We start from the raw sequence: 20873 nt of genomic DNA on the forward strand, positions 1-20873 counted from the left end.
TAAGCGGTACTATATCATATTATTATATTATCCAAATCCCTTAAATGAATATACAAAATTCCAACAGAAAGGTGTATGTGTATCTGAAGCAGAACAAAGATGGCTACCTGCCGGCTGCCCAAATGGTTACAAAAGTGTGTATGATTGTAGAGCTGAACCTCAGAACAACTCTGAATGTTTTTAAATGACATCGTCAGTTAATTAACTTTAAAAAAATATATATAATTAAGGGCGGCACGGTGGTGCAGTGGTTAGCACTGTCACTTCACAGCAAAAAAGGTTCCGGGGTTCGAATCCGGTCCTGGGCCTTTCTGTGCGGAGTTTGCATGTTCTCCCTGTGCTTGCGTGGGTTCTCTCCGGGTTCTCCGGCTTCCTCCCATCATCCAAAAACATGCACCTCAGGTCAGGTTACCTGGCGCCGCGCTAGTGGCAGCCTGCTGCAGCAGCTCCCCCCTGAGAGCCCCCCTGCTGTAGTGAAGAAATTTCCCCTCGGGGATTAATAAAGTGTATAAAATAAAATTTTAAAAAAAATAGTTAGTTTGGTGAAGTCATAGGCTACTAATGCATGTGGGGCACAAACTGGGCTCTCCACGAGTATCATGTTTCGCTTGACCAGAAACACAAATACCTCACTGCTTATGTGCTTTAACTCAATGAAAGCTAAAACAAAAAAACAAAACAAAAAAACTTATAATCTAATAAGAAGATCCATTTTATAATAAAATAGAATTCTCCATGTTGCCTCCACTACAGCAGGTGGCGCTGTGTGTTTTCGGCTTGCATCTTGACTGCCATTTTGAAGAAAAAGAAGTGTGAATGACAATAAAAACTAGAAGCTAATAAACACCCACTCATTAAGTAGAAACGAATTAAATATGTGTTCAACTTTTCACGGGCGGGTCCTGGCCTCCTGAAAAACGCTCGCGGCGCCGTCAGCTCTCACCGCGTTGGACGTGGAGCGACGTTAAAGGAGCCATGGAGAAACGCTTCAGTCAGAGGAAGCAGCAGTGTCTGAACAAGCTGGACGTGAGCAAGAAGGGCAGCGTGGACGAAGGGATACAACATGTCGTGTGTCTGCTCAACAGACGCGAGGAGTACTTCACCACCAGCTCTTGCTCCGGGAGAGTCATCCTCATCGACGGGGTGAGAGACGCTTCACCTGGGACGGAGCTGGGATAGTGTCCGGTGTCTATATATACCTCACAGGAAGTTCCTTTTAGCATTAAAATATAGGAAATCATCATTAAATAGTAAATTCCTCCTTTTTTTCCTCTCAAGGGTCCCGAAAGAAGCCACGTCCAGAAAAAGAACTGCGTCTGGCTGTTTGTGACACACCACAAATGCACCTCTGATGACCTGGTGAGACACAACTGACTCCTGTTATATATAAACCACCATAATGATGATAATAATGGTGATTGAATGTGCAACTTCATTTAATGCCCGTGTCTTTGCTTGTTTTTGCTGTAGATATGTGGTGTGGCGAGGTCCACTGGAAATTCAGTGTTGAAGTTTGAGCCCTTTGTGCTCCATGTTCAGTGTAGGAATCTGGAAAACGCACAGCTGATGGTGAGTTCATGTGTCCGTTTGGACTCGGAGAATAGTCACATGTTTTAATCAAGAATTCACTTCCCATTTAAGTCAGTTATCAAAGCCTGACTGATGTCTTTAAGGCTTCAACATGAGCTCGTGATGGTAAAGTGGATCATGGGTTTTGCCACTCTTGGTCCAGTGTTCCTATGAAGATACTTCACTAATGGTGCAAAGATTTTAGGTACTTTATTTATTTACCTATTTATTTATTTTTTTATTAATTGCAACACAAAAAAGACAATCCACTGAGGTAATAACACAAAGACAATAAGAGCAATCATTACAGTTACAGGTTGTGTTAGTTGATGTTAATATGCTGTTGGTGTGAGTGTAGCCTGTGTTTGTGTGTGTGTGTGTGTGTGTGTGTGTGTGTGTGTGTGTGTGTGTGTGTGTGTGCGTGTGCGTGTTTACTAAGCAGTCAGTCTAACTTTCAATCTCGGTGTATCTGCTTAAATTATGATTGTGGATATGCAAAGAAAACAAAAGTAAGATTACAGGATAGATGGGTTGAAGTTTGTGAGAAATGAATGACAGATGACCAAACTGGGTGAAGTTATACATTTTCCAGAGAGAAGTGATCTGTTAGAAGGTTGTTTTTTTTCAGTGTTTAATGTGCACGGTGTCCCTTGATTTCTGCTTCATGAGGACAGTTTTCTTGGTGATAGTTCGGGCCACAAGGAGTAATCTACTGTTTGTTTTGTTCAGTTTGATTGTTGATAGGTCACCTAGGAAACGGAGTGAGGGTGGATGATGGGATGTGGCAGCGCAGGATGACGGACAATGACTGATTTCTTTCCAAAAGTAATTAATGGGTGTGCAGTGCCAAGTGGCGTGAACGTAGCTTTTAGTTTGAGGTACTTTAGATGCCGTCACCCTCAGCAAGGCGTCTCATTGGTCACAAGTCAGTGTTGCAGCAGGTTAATGATCTCGAACATTCATCCAGAACTATTTCAAAGGAACAAAGAATCAATCCTGCTGCAGGTCTGGTCTGACCCCTTTAAAACTCAACATCACGGAGTTGGTCGGGGAGTTACATGAAGAGACTAAACTCACAGAACTGTGGCAAGTTCTCTTGAAGATGCTGAACAACTTCTCCAGCAGTTTGTGAAACGTAATGCGAGATAACGACTTCTCAAGCCTCATAATGATTGGATGATTTAGGGTTTTTTCGCTTTACTGTGCTTTGCATGAAGGTAATTGATAAATAAAAAGTACTTTTGAAGACATTTTAACTTCACTATTGGTGCCAAAAGCTTCTGCACAGTTCTGTATGATTGTAATGCTGCTGTTATATAACACTAATAATCTTATTAGTACTCGTATCACTATGTAAAGCAGATGGTACTGTAGTACCACTGCTACCACTCACAATCAACATTACCACTAAAACAATAACCAAATCTTTGTTTTTTCTTTGCTCTTTGATTATTTTTCCAGTAAAGATAACATTTATTTATTTATTTTATTTTATTTTTATTTGTGTTAGTATGTAGCATAAACAATGCGACACACCACATGCATTTATAGCCTAAGCTAAGCTGCAATGCCCGTCCCCCACATGGGCCTTTAAAATACCGAAAATTAACAACTCACAACATATTCAACTCAACAATACACAATCAAAACACATTATATTGAAATAAAAACGCACCAGATCATTCGTGACTACATGACCGCTCCCGCTTTAAAAATGGTTTCAGTTCGAGTTTAAAATGGTCCGAATCAGGATCCAGTTTGAGTTCAGTTGGAAGAGAGTTCCACGTGCTGATGTCCAAACGAATATTTTACGTAAACGGCACCTTGCGGTTCCCTCTGGACGCTCCACGCGTTTCCAGACCCCGAAGCTCTGAGCAGAACCACAAGGTCACCGAGAACCTCATTGAACTGAAACCATCACCTGCCCTGGAACCTCTCAGCTGGGCGTCTAACATGTCTCGTGTCTTCTGTAGCACTCGGTGGCTGTCGACTCGGGCTTCAGGAACTCCGGCCTCACTGTTGGCAAGACAGGAAAGATCATCACGGTACGCTTTGAAACGGTACACTTACATACAAACATACGTAGTGTTGATGTATTCTGATTTTGAGTCCTGAATGAAGGAACGCTGGGAAAATCGAGTGTGCTTTTTTTCTTTTTTCTTTTAACCTGAAACAGAGAAGCTGAGTGAGATGTGTTCAGTGTGATTCAGTCTGAACTCTGGGACTCACTTTGGACTGAAGGATGAAGTAAAAAGGTTTAAGGGTTAAAGGTGAAAGGAGTCTGACTCACGTCTGTCTTAATATTTTGAACTCCACACCTCCGAATCGTTTCTTCAGATACGACAGACACGTTTGTGGTGACTGTTTCTTCATTTTCATCACATTCTTCTGACGTGATGCCGTTACTGAGGGGGAAGGAGACTCTCACATTCAATTCAATTCAATTCAACTTTATTTGTATAGCGCCAAATCACAACACAGGTTATTTCATGGCACTAAACACATTAAAGTCCTTACAGCAAGACTTTATAATATTATCACATCTCACCACTTGCGTAAAAGAAGTGAACCCATTTTTCAAACATTAGCCACATTCAGCCCTCTTATTGGTTGTCAGTCCAGGTTGGTAGCCGTCACCGTGAGGTGCTGAGTCATCACTAACTGAAGTCAAATACTCCCTTTTGGTTCATTTCAGCTTTATTTACATAGCGCCAAATCACAATACAAAGTCACCTCAGGGATTTTGAAATTTGTGTTCTTACAGGATGTGAAACAGACATGGACATTCAGCAGGACAAATCAGAAAAGAGCCAAAACAAACGTCAAACAATCTGCTCAGAAATGATTGTGAAAAAGATCTTCAGAACTTGCCTGGGAATCATTGCATTTTTAAGTTTCCTTCAGTGTCACAGTAATCCAGTGATATATGTCTGTATAAACTTGTGTAAAAGACAAACAGAAACTGATAAAAGCAAATTCTGCATGATTTAAGATGCACCAATTTCATTAAAAAAATTTTTTTTTTTTTTAAATTACCACTGTGCTTCTCTGCATGCGTTGGTTGCATGGGCTTCACCACAGGGGGAAAAAATGTCCTCTCTGTATGTGTGCCCCTGTAGGCAGTCCGCAGCACCCACGGCCTCGAGGTTCCTCTGACCCATGAAGGAAAGCTTCTGGTTGAACACGAGTACATCCACTTCCTGACACAGACGGTCAATCAGATGATGGAGGAGAACATTAGGCGGATACACAGGTCAGTCTGTCCATTGAATGTCAAGCTGACTGAGCCGCTACAAAACCTTCTCATCAGAATTCATTTTAAACTCTTGATGTCTGTCTGTCGTCTTCAGGTTCTACCAGAACCTCCAGTCGGCCCTGCTCACAGACAAACTACAAAAACTACAAATCCCAGATCCCCCCTGCTCACAGGGACTACAAGATCCCCCCCCCACACAGGAGATAGAACAGGAGGAGAGGAACAAAACAAGTGTGTATAAATGGAGGCGGAAAAGGGAACAACATCAAACTGACTGTTACCATGGTGATGGGGACAGCAGTGTGCCAGAGCTGGAAGACTGTCTGGATCTGTTCTCCTGAACTGGCGGCTCTGCACACAGAAACAGGCTCAGTTTGTCGTGGACTTGGAGTATAGAGCTTCTCTGTTTTCAAATGTTTCAGGGACTGATTGTTATCTTTGTTGATGGAGCAGAGACTTCATTACAAAGAAGATCATCACAGTAACTAAGCCTGCAGTTACTTAGAGGACAGAATCAAAGCCGGTCATCTGCCATCTGACTCATTAGCTCACTGGAAAAAACTGATCAACAACGTGTGCAGAAGCCCGTCACGAACCACCATGTTTGCAGCGTTCAGTTTGTGGCTCGAAGATCCATCTTTAAATCTGATTGACTTGACTTTATTGTACCCTTAAATTAAATGCATCTTTTACCAGCCTCATAAAGTATGCGCTGTGTTTGCACAGGCTGTTTGAAGTGAGTACCCTAAATATCATTGTGTTGCATTACAACCAACAGATACTACGATTCAAAAAGCCATAAGAGCAAAATAAAGAAGACTTAAGTCCAAACCTACAGGGAGGATTGTGAGATGTTCGAGGGCTTTTCATTTCATCCCAAATCTGGTTTACACCAGTCTGTCCTGACCTCTGACTGACCTGATCACATCACAAGTGGACAGTTTTTAGTTTTTAATTTGATCATGCCTCTTGAGAGACTACTTGTGATTGAATCTCGCTTCCATCTCTATGCAAACGGACATGCACATCACAAAAATATACACGCACATAAACACAAGAACAGAAACAGGAAGAGAGTTTAAGCAACAGGCGTTTTACAAAATAAGTCGTATTTGCTCACTGAAGCCTCATTTTTAAATCCCCCATCTGCTTGGAATTTATGATGTATTTCAAATTTGTAAATGTCTGGACAGAGTTCAGTATGTATGCAATTTGTAACCTGAACCATCAGGACCTTTTTCTCTAGAAAGAACAAACGCAGTGGGGGCTGTGGCGAGACCAGCATGACGCAGCCGGTTTTAAATCCCCAAACAGCTGCTTTACTGCTGCGATTTTGCAAGTAAATCACAAGGATTACATAAATCATTACAAATTCCACCTCAGTTTGTGGGGGAGTGTCTGCTTTGGCTGTTGTTCCTGGGGTGCTGGCAGATGTAGTGTCTCAGTCAGATCCACTTCTGGTTCTTCCCCATCTCGTTCAAATCAGGTCTGTTCCGGCTCCAAGAGAAAGATACGGTGACAGCCAAAATACCACCTGTGTGACTTCAGTCATTCAGCCAACCCACGGCGACATTTTGATCACTCAGTTTGGAACACGTGTGAAAGGTTTACTCATGCCTTTGTTATTTCTCGACTGGATTATTGCAACACACACAAAAAAAAACTGAAGACAAAATGTATTCATTCATTAAGAAGTGGGAAAAGAGATCATAATACTCCAGATTTAGCATCAGTACACTGGCTTTCTGTGAAAAGTGCTGTACAAATATAGTTTATTATTATTATAATTCTTATTCAGTCACTTATTCAGTTTGTGTGTGTGTGTTTGTGTTGGGGGGGTGTCACATGTTGTTACCACTGGAGGGCAGCAGCACTTCTTTTTGTGGTTAGACAGCTGGGACTGACCTGTCCTTGACTTCAGTGTATAGAGAACAGAGGGGTGAACCCTGACATGGACGAGAACAAACCTTGGAGTCATTGAGAAAAATGTGTTTTATTAATTGAGGAATACGTATTTTTTGACCCACCTGAAGGCCATTTGCCTTCATGCTGACAAATCAATATATACAATGTATAAAATTTAAAAAAACAACAACCTTACCTTATTTTAATTAACGGGAATGGACTGTGTACACATGCCTTCGCAGTAGCTGCATTCCTTGAATACTGTGTATTCAGCGCTCAGAATCGTAAGGCTCTCGCACCTGATCATTTGTACATCCAAATCCTCGCCAGGGTTTTGGTCTTTGCTTTGGAGACTCACATTTAAAAAACGGGTCCAAAAGCATGCCGTTTTTATGTGCTGCATGAAACCTTTTGCAATTTGTTTTCCAAGTAAATTGCAGGTTTAGACCACGTTTATCTTCGGCCCCATTTAGCGTGTACTGTTTTGGTCGTATTCCAGGATGCTGACTCTGAATCTCTTCAGCCTTCTTTCCACCGGGAGCTCTTATAATCCCAGTACTCTACATCTCCTGCACCAAACGGTAGACAGGGAAAGTCAGCAACTAGCTGGTAAAGTGTGACATTTGGTGAAGTTAAATTTGTTTTCATCCTGACAAGTGGATGGAGACCAAAAAACAGCTAAAAGAGAATGAATATTGTATTAAGATTCATCAGGTGCGCGCACACACACACACACACACACACACACACACACACACACACACACGTAAGTTGCTTCTGTTACTGCTTGTCAGCTAGATGTGAAAATAATAATATATTAGTCTGAACATTTTTGTAAGGTGATACAATTCAGTTCAATTTAATTTATATAACGCCAAATCACAACGCAGGTTATTTCATGGCATTTAACACATTAAAGTTCTTACAGCAAGACTTTATAATATTATACAGAGAAACCCAACAATTCAACAATTCCCACATAAGCTAGGAGGGAAAAAAAATTCTTTAAGGGAGAAAAACCTCCAACAGAGGGAAGAAAAACTCCTTTTAACAGAAAGAAACCACCGACAGAACCAGGACCAGAGGTGGGCGGCCATCTGCCTCGACCGGTTGGGGTGAGAGGAGAGCAGAGAGAGAAAAGGACAGCATAGAGATAGAAGAGAAGAACTGTTGGTGGAGACGACAAGCGCAGAGCAGAGACATGCAGCTCCATGACGGGACATCTGGAAAAGAAAGAAGAGAAACTACACGAGCGAAGGAACTGAATGGAGACAACAGATAATAATAAGAAACTATGGGAGAGAAAAGGATGGTGAGGTATGAGTCAGTTAAAGAGTAGGAGGAAAGAAAAGAAGCTCAGCATGTAACGAGGTCCTCCAGCAGCCTCGGCCTATAACAGCATAACTAAGGGTTGGTTCAGGTCTACCTGAGCCAGCCCTAACTATAGGCTTTATCAAAAAGGAACGTTTTGAGTCTAATCTTAAAGCTAGAGAGGGTTTCTGCCCCTCCAACACAAACTGGGAGCTGGTTCCACAGGAGAGGAACCTGAAAACTGAAGCTTCGCAACATGAAATACATTTTTTTGAAATTTTTGCAAATCTATTAAAAATCAAAAATGAAAAAAAATCACATGTACATAAGTATTCACAGCCTTTGTCATTACACTCAAAATTGAGCTCAGGTGCATCCTGTTTCCACTGATCATCCTTGAGATGTTTCTACAACTTGATTCGAGTCCACCTGTGGTAAATTCAGTTGATTGGACATGATTTGGAAAGACACACACCGTCTATATAAGGTCCCACAGTTGACAGTGCATGTCAGAGCACAAACCAAGCCATGAAGTCCAAAGAATTGTCTGTAGACCTCCGAGTCAGGATTGTATCGAGGCACAGATCTGGGGAAGGGTACAGAAACATTTCTGCAGCATTGAAGGTCCCAATGAGCACAGTGGCCTCCATCATCCGTAAATGGAAGAAGTTTGGAACCACCAGGACTCTTCCTAGAGTCGGTCGCCCGGCAAAACTGAGCGATCAGGGGAGAAGGGCCTTAGTCAGGGAGGTGACCAAGAACCCGATGGTCACTCTGACAGAGCTCCAACGTTGCTCTGTGAAGAGAGGAGAACCTTCCAGAAGGACAACCATCTCTGCAGCACTCCACCAAGCAGGCCTGTATGGTAGAGTGGCCAGACGGAAGACACTCCTCAGTAAAAGGCACATGACAGCCCACCTGGAGATTACCAAAAGGCACCTGAAGGACTGTCAGACCATGAGAAACTAAATTCTCTGATTGAACTCTTTGGGCTGAATGCCAAGCGTCATGTTTGGAGGAAACCAGGCACCGCTCATCACCTGGCCAATACCATCTCTACGGTGAAGCATGGTGGTGGCAGCATCATGCTGTGGGGATGTTTTTCAGCGGCAGGAACTGGGAGACTAGTCAGGAGGGAGGGAAAGATGAATGCAGCAATGTACAGAGACATCCTTGATGAAAACCTTCTCCCGAGCGCTCTGGACCTCAGACTGGGGCGAAGGTTCATCTTCCAACAGGACAATGACCCGAAGCACACAGCCAAGATAACAAAGGAATGGCTTCGGGACAACTCTGTGAATGTCTTTGAGAGGCCCAGCCAGAGCCCAGACTTGAACCTGATTGAACATCTCTGGAGAGATCTGAAAATTGCTGTGCACCGACGCTCCCCATCCAACCTGATGGAGCTTGAGAGGTCCTGCAAAGAAGAACGGGAGAAACTGCCCAAGAATAGGAGCCAAGCTTATAGCATCATACTCAAAAAGACTTGAGGCTGTAATTTCTGCCAAAGGTGCTTCAACAAAGTATTGAGCAAAGGCTGTGAATACTTATGTACGTGTTATATTTTCATTCTTTATTTTTAATAGATTTGCAAAAATTGTAAACAAACTATTTTCACTTTGTCATTATGGGATATTGCGTGTAGAATTTTGAGGAAAAAAATGAATTCAATCCATTTTGGAATAAGGCTGTAACATAACAAAATGTGTAAAAAGTGAAGCGCTGTGAATACTTTCCGGATGCACTGTAAATATTTGAAGTTGGATCCTCAAGATAAGCAGCTAGTGGTGCACATTCAAACCGGTGACATTAAACCATTGCAGAAGAAGAAGGGCTTAATTAAGATGGCTTAACTTAAAGAACAGCTGAAGCTCAAACGCTTAAAAAGCATTTAAAAAACATTAAACATGAACATTTCTGTTTGTTTAAAGTATTAACGTGAGGCAGATTACAGTTTTCACGTCCCTACCTGCCAGTGGAGTGAAAGTTTCGGTGGATATTGAAATCACATTCTTCATGTACATCATAATTTATTATATAAATCTGTTTCCATTGCACTTTATTACATTTTATCAGTACAATAACTGTTTTTTTTACTTCAGCTACTCGTAAAACCCCTTTTTTTTAACTTGTGCTTTTTCACTTTGTTTTTTATGTGCAAACTGAAAATGTACCTTAAGATGTATTTTTAACCTTCCTTTGCTGCCCCTAAGTGGCCAAAAAAAAAAAAATCCATTAAGATAGCCTGATCCACATCCAGCCTTTAAAGTCTATCCAAAACCTTTGCTCTCACTCATTCACAATTTTTTGCTCTGGAGTGATGTGTTTGTGTTCAGTAGACTGTGAGTAGCCCTTTAGAGATTGTTCATTGAAACAGAATAAATTCCCTGATCCACTCAGATGATTCAATAAAATCACGAGAGCGGAAAGCTGAGGTTTCCCTCCCAGAATCACAATAACAAGCAAAGAGGAACGCATTTCTCCTTCTCTAATATTGTCGTCGTCTTTAGTGCAGTCGTCATTCTCATCTGTGGTTTGATATTTGGATTGAGGATCTGTATAACTGCAGACTCACATCATGGTGGATTAAATTGACCAGGAATTGGTCAAATTGGACGACTGACCGCAGTGAAGATCCTGAGCTGGGAATTGGATTTTTTTTTTTGTCGTATTAACAGCAGCCAAAACCTCATAACGTTGGATTTTTTTCATCACCTTGATAACAGTACGGCTGGATGCTTCATCGCCCTGGTAACAGCATCCCAGTCGTGTTGTAAGGTCAGATTGCTGGAGGCAGACTCCACGATGCTGTACTTCCAGGTGGTGATTCTGGCAGCTGTGCTGATGCTGGTTTATTACTGTGAGTTCACGGACACTTTCAGTCCGGCGCAGCAGGGCTTCATCTGCAGGGACCCAACTCTGACCAAACCCGACCCTGGACCGGAGCAGGACAGCCGCATACAGCCCGTGATACTGTACTCTGTGGTGGGTGGGCTGCCGGTTGTACTGGTAGGTCAACAGAAGGTCTCGTTTTCCTTCGTGGTGATAAAAATAATAATGATACTGTGCAGTGAAATAGAGACAGAGAAGTACCCAACAATGCATGTTTCAGAAGCAGTAAGTATTTTCTTTTTAGGTCATCTGTTAGGTGTTTAGGAGTTTAAATTCCCAGGCCTGTCTGTTGACTCAGTACTCTGATTATCCTGGTTTTCACCTCCTTACAGCATTCACAGGTTTCTTGGTGTATCTTTAAATTAATGTGGTCGCTTTTTTTCAACAAGACAATAAAGATGTGACCAGCAACAAGACAAAGTTTAAAGAGAAAGAAAAACAAAAGACATGATGGCTGGTAGTTACGTTCCATGTGTCACCATTTTTCTCCCTTCTCCTCTCCGCTTTCATGTACCTTGTTTTTCATTCTGTTTTGCAGATTTCAGGTGTAGAGATAGTCATCTTCCTCCTTCATTACAACTCAAACAACCTGTATGACCACGAGAAGGTGGTTGTCATGGGGGATTGTTGCTATGTGAACCCCATGGTGCACAGGACCTTCCGTTTCCTCGGTAATATAAAGATGAATATCGACGTTAGATAACTAACAGTGATGGTCAGGTATCTTGGTTTTTGGTAGTCTCAGAACCTTTTAGTGTAATTAAAAGTATTCCATTCATACATCACCAATCAGTGACATTTATTGGTAGCAGCAGTTTTTTGGCTCCTCATAAGTCTCCCAGGTGTCACACTGTGGCTAATATTTTAATTATTATAATTACAAAAGTACTTTCTGTAGTGAAGGGACCTCTGGGCTGCTGTACTAAATAAGCAACATCAACTTAACAGTTGCCTCTGTTTCATTTCCACGTTGTCTATGATACTTTCTTTGCTGAATTCATGCATTCACATCTCTGCATGATATCAGTCTTCATATAACCCCGAGCTCCATTCCAACCTTTTAGCATTGCCTGTGAATGTTTTATTTCAATTATATTTGAATCAACTGTCTTTAATGTATATGAATGTAACAAGATATAGAAATATGCATAGACATCGGTATACACATTTTTGAATGATCTAGCCTGTATGTTTTTCTCTCTAGGTGTCTATGTCTTTGGTTTGTCTACAACAAACATTTTTGTCAACACCGGGCAGCTGATCACAGGAAGTCTGGCTCCCTACTTCCTGTCTGTTTGCCAGCCCAATTACACTGCCCTCGGCTGCCAGGATACAGCGCTCTTTGTCAGCCAATCAGATGCCTGCACTGGTGACCCTGATGACATCATGAGAGCCAGGAAGACATTTCCCTCCAAAGAAGCTGCACTGAGTGTGTTCCCAGCTATTTACCTGGCGGTGAGTGGATTTGTTCACAGTAAAGAAATGGAATTCAGTTCATCTTCACCAGCGCTAAAGAAAGTGGGGTTTTGAATATTAGGTTTTGAAAAGTGTAAATAATCTTTCTTTTTAGATGTACGTTATGTCCTGCGTTGGCTCCAGTGGAGGTCGTCTGGCCGGCCCCCTCCTCAGCCTCTCCCTGGTTTGTGTGGCTGTACTGACGGGCATCAACAGAGTGGCTGAATACCGCAACCACTGGAGTGATGTTCTCGCAGGACAAGCCATCGGGGCTGCTATTGCTATCTTTCTGGTCAGATAATAATCATCTGATGAACATAAAAAGCAGTCGTACCAAATGTCGAATACACCAGACTTACTCATGTAATGACTCTTAAGCGCAATTTAAAAAAGGAAGATGTGTTCCCTCACATTGTATCTTCATTCCTATGTGGGTGAACTGCTTTCCCACACTGTCAAATCACTCATTTATAAATTGGATTTCTTATTATCAGTTTCCTGTAGTTCTCCTGCCTACTGGCTTCTTCAGGCTTCAGAATCTGATCCCTACTGGTCTCCGACGGCCCTCTAGTCTCTGTATTCTAACCTGACATTTCAGATACTCTCATCTCCCTCCGCCAGCCTCTCTACAGGCATACATGTTTCTCTCTTGTTCTTCTCTGTGTCTCTCTCCTGGACTGTGACAGCCCTCTAACCTCCACTGCAGCTTCTCTGCAGACTTGCATATTATCACCTTCATCACAGGCCACATCTCTTTCCCTGGTTTTCAATGGCCTTCTTATCTTCTCAGCATCTCTTCTGTGGCCTCTGATGGCCAGCTTGTCTCCAATTTGTATCCTATAAATAAAGAGCCGTTCTCATTTGCCATGAAATCTAGCACAAATGTCCCTAAAATGCAATCATGGCTGATTATCAAGTCTCACACAGTTTGTTTACAAATGCTACTTCAACTGCATTTAGCAGACATTAGCATGTTGCTAAGGCTAGCAACGATTTAAGCATTTATTTGAATGTATAGTTCCTCCCAGGTTTTTACCACGCCAACCATCTCTGACGTGAACGTAACCTTTTTCCAAAATTATATCTCAATAAATCAATATTGTTTAATAGACCACTTTTTTGCAAATTTCACATTTACCAACAAGACATCAAGCAAGTGCACGTCAACCATCTTCTTCAGTCAATCATTTCTAAAATCACAATATGGAGAATCATTTTGTGTTTTTCACATCTTAAAGCTGTTTTTCAAAATAAATCTATTTTTTTAGAGTTTGTCCAACACTTCGCTCCAGTCCATCATTATGTTTCTTGCCAAATATATTTAGTCTCTCCTCAACAGAAAACTGTTCTAATGGACTAAACTGCTGCAGGACACACACACACACACACACACACACACACACACACACACACACACACACACACACACACACACACACACACACACACACACACACACACACACACACACACACACACACACACACACACACACACACAGCACACAAGCTGTTGTTGCCTGGACGAACTTGAATTCCTATTTTAAATATCAAGTCATGCACAAGAGTCCTGGCCGTGACAAGAAGCTGGGTCACAGAAACAATCTAAACAAAAATAATGAAGCTGTCTACCTGCAGTCACAGTAAAAAGACAAGAGTAGGAGAAGTCCCCCAGTACAGATCTTCGTGTTTGGCTTGTTTGTTGTGTGTCAGTCTTAATATTTTCCTTGATCTGTACAAATCACCTTTTTTTTGGTCTCCTCTTTTTTTTCTCTTTCCAGGTAGTGTTTGTGGTCCAGTATTTTCAAAAAATACCCGCGATTCCTCAGAGTCCTTCAGACGTGGGCACGGCCAACACGGACGAGACGTCACCCCGCATCAATCACACCCAAACCGGCGACAGATACCTCATCTCACAGGTAAAGCATGCAAATTACACTTTTACACACGCTGTTTTTTTCCTTTCATTTTCATTTCCTTTTTATTTTTTAATAACTCCTGAGTAAATTCCATTTTGTGTGAGCAGCATTTTCTTTTCTTGTATTAATAATTATAAATTCATCAATACTTTGCACACTCAACATTAAACACACATTAAAACCCAAAACTTTAAATATATAGTAAGCTTAAGAAATTCACGATTTCTACATGAACATGTTTTTCTTTCCGGTTCCTCTAGAGCTCAGGACCCCTCACAGAAGTCACATGACTATGAGCTACCCATCCCCTCCACCCCACCCACAACAAGAGCAAAGGGGGAAAGGACACAAAAATAAAAATTCTGTATAATATGTGGGCCTTTGTATTTTAAGATTGTAGCCTCCCTCTTTTTAAGCTGCATTTTGCAGTCATTCAGAATGAATCATCACCACTTTTGTCTCGAGTAAGTATTTTAATGACGATGGTGGGGAAATCTGGCAGGTGCAATTTAAAAAGAAACACAAAAGCACCAATGTGCTGTAGATCTTGGCAATGCCATTTTGCCTCTGATCTGATTTGTTTGTTCAAATGTGCATTTTTGTGATATTTTGATGCTATACCGTAAAGGATCATGCATGTACTGTCTGACTTTTATATACCGTGTTCATGTGTCCAAAATGATGTAATCATATTGTGCGACATCATAGTGTGTCTGTAAGTAATCCATCGTAGTAATCTATAGTTTACACTAAAGGAAAAACTGTGTGTGTTCACGCTTTCCTCCTCCTGTCAACTCCAAGCAAGTTGTATAATGTCCAATTGTGTTGTTTGGGTTACATGAAGAATTGTCATGTGGTTTAATTAGTTATGTTTTTTGTCTGTTCAATAGTGAAAAAAACATACAGAAGATAAGTTGGTACACACCTACTCATTCAAGTTTCTTTTTTTCTTCTTTTTATTATTTTGGCAGAACAAAACTGAAGGCATCAAAACTATGAAATAACATGGAATTATTTAATCAATAACTGCAAAACAAACCCGATTTTCTTTTAAATGTTAGAGTCATCAAAGTAGCCTCCTTTTGCTTTGACAGCATTTTGCACACTTGGTCTGTCAACCAGCTTCATGAGATCGTCACCTGGAGCTTTTTTCAACAGTCTCGCAGGAGTTCCCAAAGTATGCTGAGTCCTTGTTGGCTTTTTTTTTTTCTTCACTCTGCAGTCCAATTTACTCCAAACTGTCTCAGCTGGGTTTCGGTCAGTGATTGTGCAGGTCTGGTCATTTCATCACTCTGCTTCTTGGTCAAACAGCCCTCACAGAGGCTGCAGGTGTGTTGTGGTGAACTGTCCTGTTCAAAGAACAACAAATGGTCCCACTGAGTTCCAACCAGATGGGATGGTGCTGCTGCAGGACGTTGTGTTAGCCATTGGTTAGGTGTTGTCCTTAATCCTGAATAAATCTTCAACAGTGTCCCTAAAAAGCCTCCTCACTCCATTACAGCTCCTCCAATATTTCTTTCAATGTTCTTTCATTTTCCAGGTTTTCTGACTCTCGTGTTAAAGTCATGATGGGCTGTTGTTTCTCGTTACTTTGTTGAGTGTTTCTTGCCATCACATAGATTACAGCAGTATCAGCAGTATAATATAAGACTAAATGGTAATGGTAAATGGTCTGTACTTGTATAGTGCTTTATCACCTTTTGGTCTCAAAGCGCTTTAACATGGGTTTTCCCATTCACGAGACAGATCACCATGCAAGGTGCTGCCATCAGGAGCACATTCACACACCGATGGTACACCATCGGGAGCAACTTAGGGTTCAGTGTCTTGCTCAAGGACACTTAGGCATGTGGACAGGAGGAGCTGGGGATCAAGCCACCAACCTTCCGATTAGTGTGCAACCCACTCTACCGTCTGAGCCATACCCTCCCTACACCACTAACTCGCCACAACACAGCTGATGGTCGCAAACACATTCAGCAATCAAGGAATTCCAACAGTAAAGTTTTCACCAGCCAGATTCCCTCCTGATCAGTGTTCTGGTAGTGATTCTAAAAGTAATTTCATAATCAATTAGTTATCAGGCCTCAAAAAGAGCTAAATTTGAAGGTGTGTGAAGTTTGACTGATGAGTGATATGAGGTTATATTTATATCAGGGTTCTGTGGGTGCATACCATCTGTTTTAGCACCAGTGTTAGTGACCATATAAGGGTGTGTTATTATTGTATAAATAACATTTCAGTGTTATGTGTTTATGATATACAAACAGATACATGGTGCTTTGAAATGTTTTTGGTTACGAACTCACCTGTGACAATTTATTAATTTGCCCAGGTGTGTAAAATTGTATTCTTTGGATTCTATGATGAATAGTTTGAGATTGTATATTTCTGTTAATTTGGAAACAAAGTTAATACATCATAAAAAATAAAACCTGTCAGATATGTTTTACAGGAGAAGGAAAACTTTGATTTATACTCCTAATTTGTTTGTTTTTTCTCTCACTCAAACAAGAGTGAGAGAAGTCACTTAATACTTCTTGGTGAAATTCACTTGAACTCCAGCTTGACTGAGAGGCTCTGCCCACTCTGGGGTAAAAAGCGCCATTTTATGATAAATATACATTTGATATTATCAATATCAAATCATGTCACCGTGTCTAAATTACACCAAGTTTGACCGTGCACAACCTCAGGTCCCCAGCAACACATCCACCGAGATTGAAGTGTTAAGATGTAGTGTTGTAAACGGACCCAAACGCAGATACAGGACAGCAGAATTCCTTCTCAAACCAGGGTTCTTTATTGTCTCCAGGCAGAAAACAAACAGGACACAAACCAGAAAGTCCAAGTTCTCTCTCTCTTCTCTTCTGTCGGAATGACAGCACACACAAGGAGAGGTGATCGGGGACAAAATAGAGGGAAACACACTAGAATCAGACAGGAACCCTCACAAGAAGCAGATGAGACGAACAGTTTTTTGAGATATGAGAGGGACAAACACACACAAATACATACATACATACATTTTCATTTTATCTAATATATGTAACCAAGGCTAGCGATGAGGCTCGCCAGATTAGACGACATCACCTGGCTGGAGTTTTCAGTAAACTTAAAAATGGTCTCGGGCTGATCCCAAGTTGTGAAATTATTGAACACTATAGAAAGATAAAAGCTGCCTGTTTTTAACTGGTTTAAGTTTTATCGTAGAAATTTTTTTTTAGAAGCTAGAAAAATAAATTGTGGTGTTCTTCAAGGTTCAATTTTAAGTCCTACACTTTTTAACCTTTACATGCTGCCACTTAGAAATGTCATAAGGAGATACGCTTCAACTTTCACAGCTATGCTGATGGCACATAGCTGTACAAGCCATGTCTCGTGATGGCACAGGACCAATTAATACCCTTTTAAAATGTATTTCAGACATTAAGTTATTGATGGCTGAGAGTTTTCTACAGCTCAACTAAGACAAAGCAGAAGTCTTAGTCATCAGTCCTGGGGCTCAGAGAGAGAACACCAACGCGAAACTGGAAGCATTGGCTCTAAACTCTTGTAAACAAGTGAAAAAACTTGGAGACATCTTTAATGCCGATCTTAGTTTTGAATCTCACATCAAAAATATTACTTTCTCTCTGCAGAGACATCAGTGCATGTTTTTATTACCTGCAGGATATATTTACTCCTAAAAAGAACATAAGATAAAATTATTTCAAAACTTAACTGCAGGTGTTTTAACTATGACCAGAAAAAAAAAACACACATTACCCCAAATCTAAAGTCTCTGCTACCTGTCTGCTTCAGAATCACTTTTAAAATATTTTTATTGTTTCTTTAAAAGCTCATAATGGCCTGTCTTATTTATCAGATGTGATTTTATTGTCAGAGCCTATAGAGCCTTCAGGTCTTCTGCTACTGGCCTTTTAACTACATACACCTCATCTGAAAACTAAAACCTATGGTGAGGCACCATTTAGTTACTATGGCCATTGCAAGTTTTGACATTTTAAAGCATATAAACTCAAGACCTACTTTTTAGTCTGGCCTTTACTTGAATTTTATTCATTTCATATATTTATTCAATTGTCTATTTATATATTTTAAGTCAGTAGTTTATCTAACATTTAATTTATTTACATAGTTGTTTACTCTATTTTGATATTTCAAAGTGAATTTGATTGATTTGTTTGGCTATTTATTTATACATTTTAGTTGGTTTTATTAGCTGGCCTAACTGTCGACTTTATTTTAGTATTTTATCAAACTCCAATTCCTACCTCTGGTGTGTTCCTCAGTAGAGATCTGTGTGACTAAAGTCCAAAATCAAGGTTGTAATTAAAAAGACTGTCGAGCTACATGGAGGTCGGTTGACATTATATTGCTCCTTTCTATCGAAATGCTTTTAACTGTAACCAAACACAACTTTCATTTTGTTTATATTTCATGTTATCAATGCCATCTGCATGCCGATCTCTTCAGCGGCACATACTAGTTCACACAGCAATGTAGGTTTAAAGACAGAATAATTAAATATATAAAAGTCAAAGTCAGTGATAATAGTGGGTTAAAAAGAAGGCGAAGACCATCACGGTGACTAAAACCAACACATCAATAAATAAATAGGTACATAAGGAATGACGAGAGTAGCTGACATTCTATTTTATTTAGTTTTTTTGTATTTGAATACTTATTCAATAATCATGACCTATCTTTTAATTCATGAGCCTTTCTGACTAAAATACAGTTAATATTACTGTAGCTACCAGTGATAAAGTTTCCTTTCTGAAAGAATTACAGTTGATATTGCTAACAGTGATCCGCCAGCCTTTCTGATAGAAATACAGTTTATATTATTGTAGCTACGAGTGATGAATGCTCCACCCTTTCCAACAGATATACAGTAGATATTATTTTTAGCCAATATTTCTAACTTTTTTGCGCAAAAAGATGATTTGTTTGACAAGTTGCCAGTGAGACAACCGCTTTAACAGAGTGGTTAAAATCTTTCAACTAAATTTGCCATCTACTACTTGGTAGAATTAATTTGAACAATTTTGTATTTAGCTTTACAGTTGAGCTGTGACGTCAATGAATTTAAAACTAACCAAGCGAGTTGTACATGGCTGGTCAGGAGCCTCATAAATCCCCCAGGAGCGCCGTTTTTGTTGAAAGCGAAAACGACACGTCACGTCATTGGCTGAAGCTTTTGCTTGATTGTATTGGCTGTTGGAAGAAGGGGGTTGGACTTTCACGAGGAAGGCTTTCTTTCATGGCAGAAAGCCTCCTGGAGTCAACTCAGAGCCAACAGCGCTGCCTGAAGCTCAACTCCTCCCGTGCGCGAGACAGACGCACAATCACCAAGCACGCGTGGAAAGAAGCTTCCGGCAGGTAAGATGAGTCCGTTCCTTTCGGTGTATGTAGGTTAATTCTCTCATATTAATTAGTTCATTAAAGCTGAGGGGTTCTGTAGCATTTTAATAAAGCGTTACACTAACTATTTCAAGTTTTCCAGTATCAGCAAAATTGTTTCATAGTTCCAAGTTCCAGTGTTTGTGAGCAGGTGGGCAAAAACAGTTTAAACAACAATACTTTTACAAAAAATTAATTGTTGTGTTGGTAAAATCTCAGTATCCTATCCTGCTCAGGCCAAAGTGTAAACTTCTGGGAGTTATGTGTAAAATCACAATAAAATGTTATTAATTGATAGCTTAATGCTGAAGTGAGCTGACTATTAATGCAGGTGGAGATAATTCTTTAATTCTGTTTAAGCTTCAGTTTCTCCTGCTGCTCCTCCCTGAAGAGCTTAAGCCGAATGTCCAGTGTACAAAAACCTGTAACTCTGTTCATTTACACATTTAAATTATTATTTGGAGCATTTATTTACACACAAAACCTATTCTGGAGATGACTGTATCACGATAAACATTTTGATAGACGGAGGATTTATTACCAGATACTTTTGCAGTTTATTAATTTAGCTCTTAAGCAAGAGTCTTCTCCATAAATTTCCAGTTCTGATCCCCATTACTCAATTACAAACACATCTTTCACAGCTTTAATTACATTGGCTGACAGTAGTTTCTTGTCCTTGTGTGCACTGGTGTTCTCCACTGCTGCTCTATAAAAAAAATTAAAAAAAATGTATCTTATCAAATTCTGTGCTTATTTCTGAACTGGGAAAATTCTTTTATTTTGGATCCATTTAAAGCCCCAAAAGGTTTTTTTTGTTGTTTTTTTTGTGTTTTTTTTTTTCACAAGATCGATAACTTGTGCACACAATATCTATATTTGGTGTTTTGAGCAAAAAGATTGAAAAAAAATGTCTTTTAGGACTTCAAGGGCGTAATGCATTGAAACACCTCACACCGTGTTGAAGAGACATAGTTTTTAATACATGAACAATACATATACATGTATATGCACGGAGACTATTGCATTAAACATTTATTGCATGTGATTTTGATATTTACTGCCCGGCTTCATACCACAGCACTGAAAGTACAACACGGGCAGATTTTTCAGTAAGTTTGGTTCTGAGCACATGGCTTGTCGTCCTGATTAGCCTAC

General features: G+C 40.4%; 2 protein-coding genes across 4 annotated transcripts; both read left to right on the forward strand.

Moving 5' to 3' along the window:
• Positions 1-889: 889 nt before the first annotated feature.
• Positions 890-5530, forward strand: tyw3 (tRNA-yW synthesizing protein 3 homolog (S. cerevisiae)). 3 transcript variants are annotated; one of them, XM_069715852.1, is made up of 6 exons: positions 890-1143; positions 1279-1359; positions 1471-1569; positions 3543-3629; positions 4689-4822; positions 4920-5530. In XM_069715852.1, the coding sequence occupies exons 1-6, from the start codon at positions 976-978 to the stop codon at positions 5164-5166; spliced, it is 816 nt and encodes a 271-aa protein (XP_069571953.1). In that variant the 5' UTR covers positions 890-975; the 3' UTR covers positions 5167-5530. The 3 variants fall into 3 exon arrangements, with proteins under 3 accessions (XP_069571953.1, XP_069571954.1, XP_069571955.1); XM_069715853.1 differs by having other exon boundaries at positions 3543-3614; XM_069715854.1 differs by lacking the exon at positions 3543-3629.
• Positions 5531-5630: 100 nt separating this feature from the next.
• Positions 5631-14650, forward strand: LOC138631101 (phospholipid phosphatase-related protein type 5-like). Its single transcript, XM_069715851.1, has 7 exons — positions 5631-6002; positions 10835-11050; positions 11472-11604; positions 12138-12388; positions 12504-12680; positions 14169-14306; positions 14567-14650. Exons 1-7 carry the CDS (start codon positions 5985-5987, stop codon positions 14594-14596), a joined length of 963 nt encoding a protein of 320 aa, XP_069571952.1. The 5' UTR covers positions 5631-5984; the 3' UTR covers positions 14597-14650.
• The last annotated feature ends 6223 nt before the right edge of the window (positions 14651-20873 follow it).

This window comes from Brachyistius frenatus, unplaced genomic scaffold (assembly GCF_029030835.1).
Source record: "Brachyistius frenatus isolate BFR_SWC_R1_liver_20210118 unplaced genomic scaffold, ASM2903083v1 Contig_149, whole genome shotgun sequence".
In the NCBI taxonomy this organism is placed as follows: domain Eukaryota; kingdom Metazoa; phylum Chordata; class Actinopteri; family Embiotocidae; genus Brachyistius; species Brachyistius frenatus.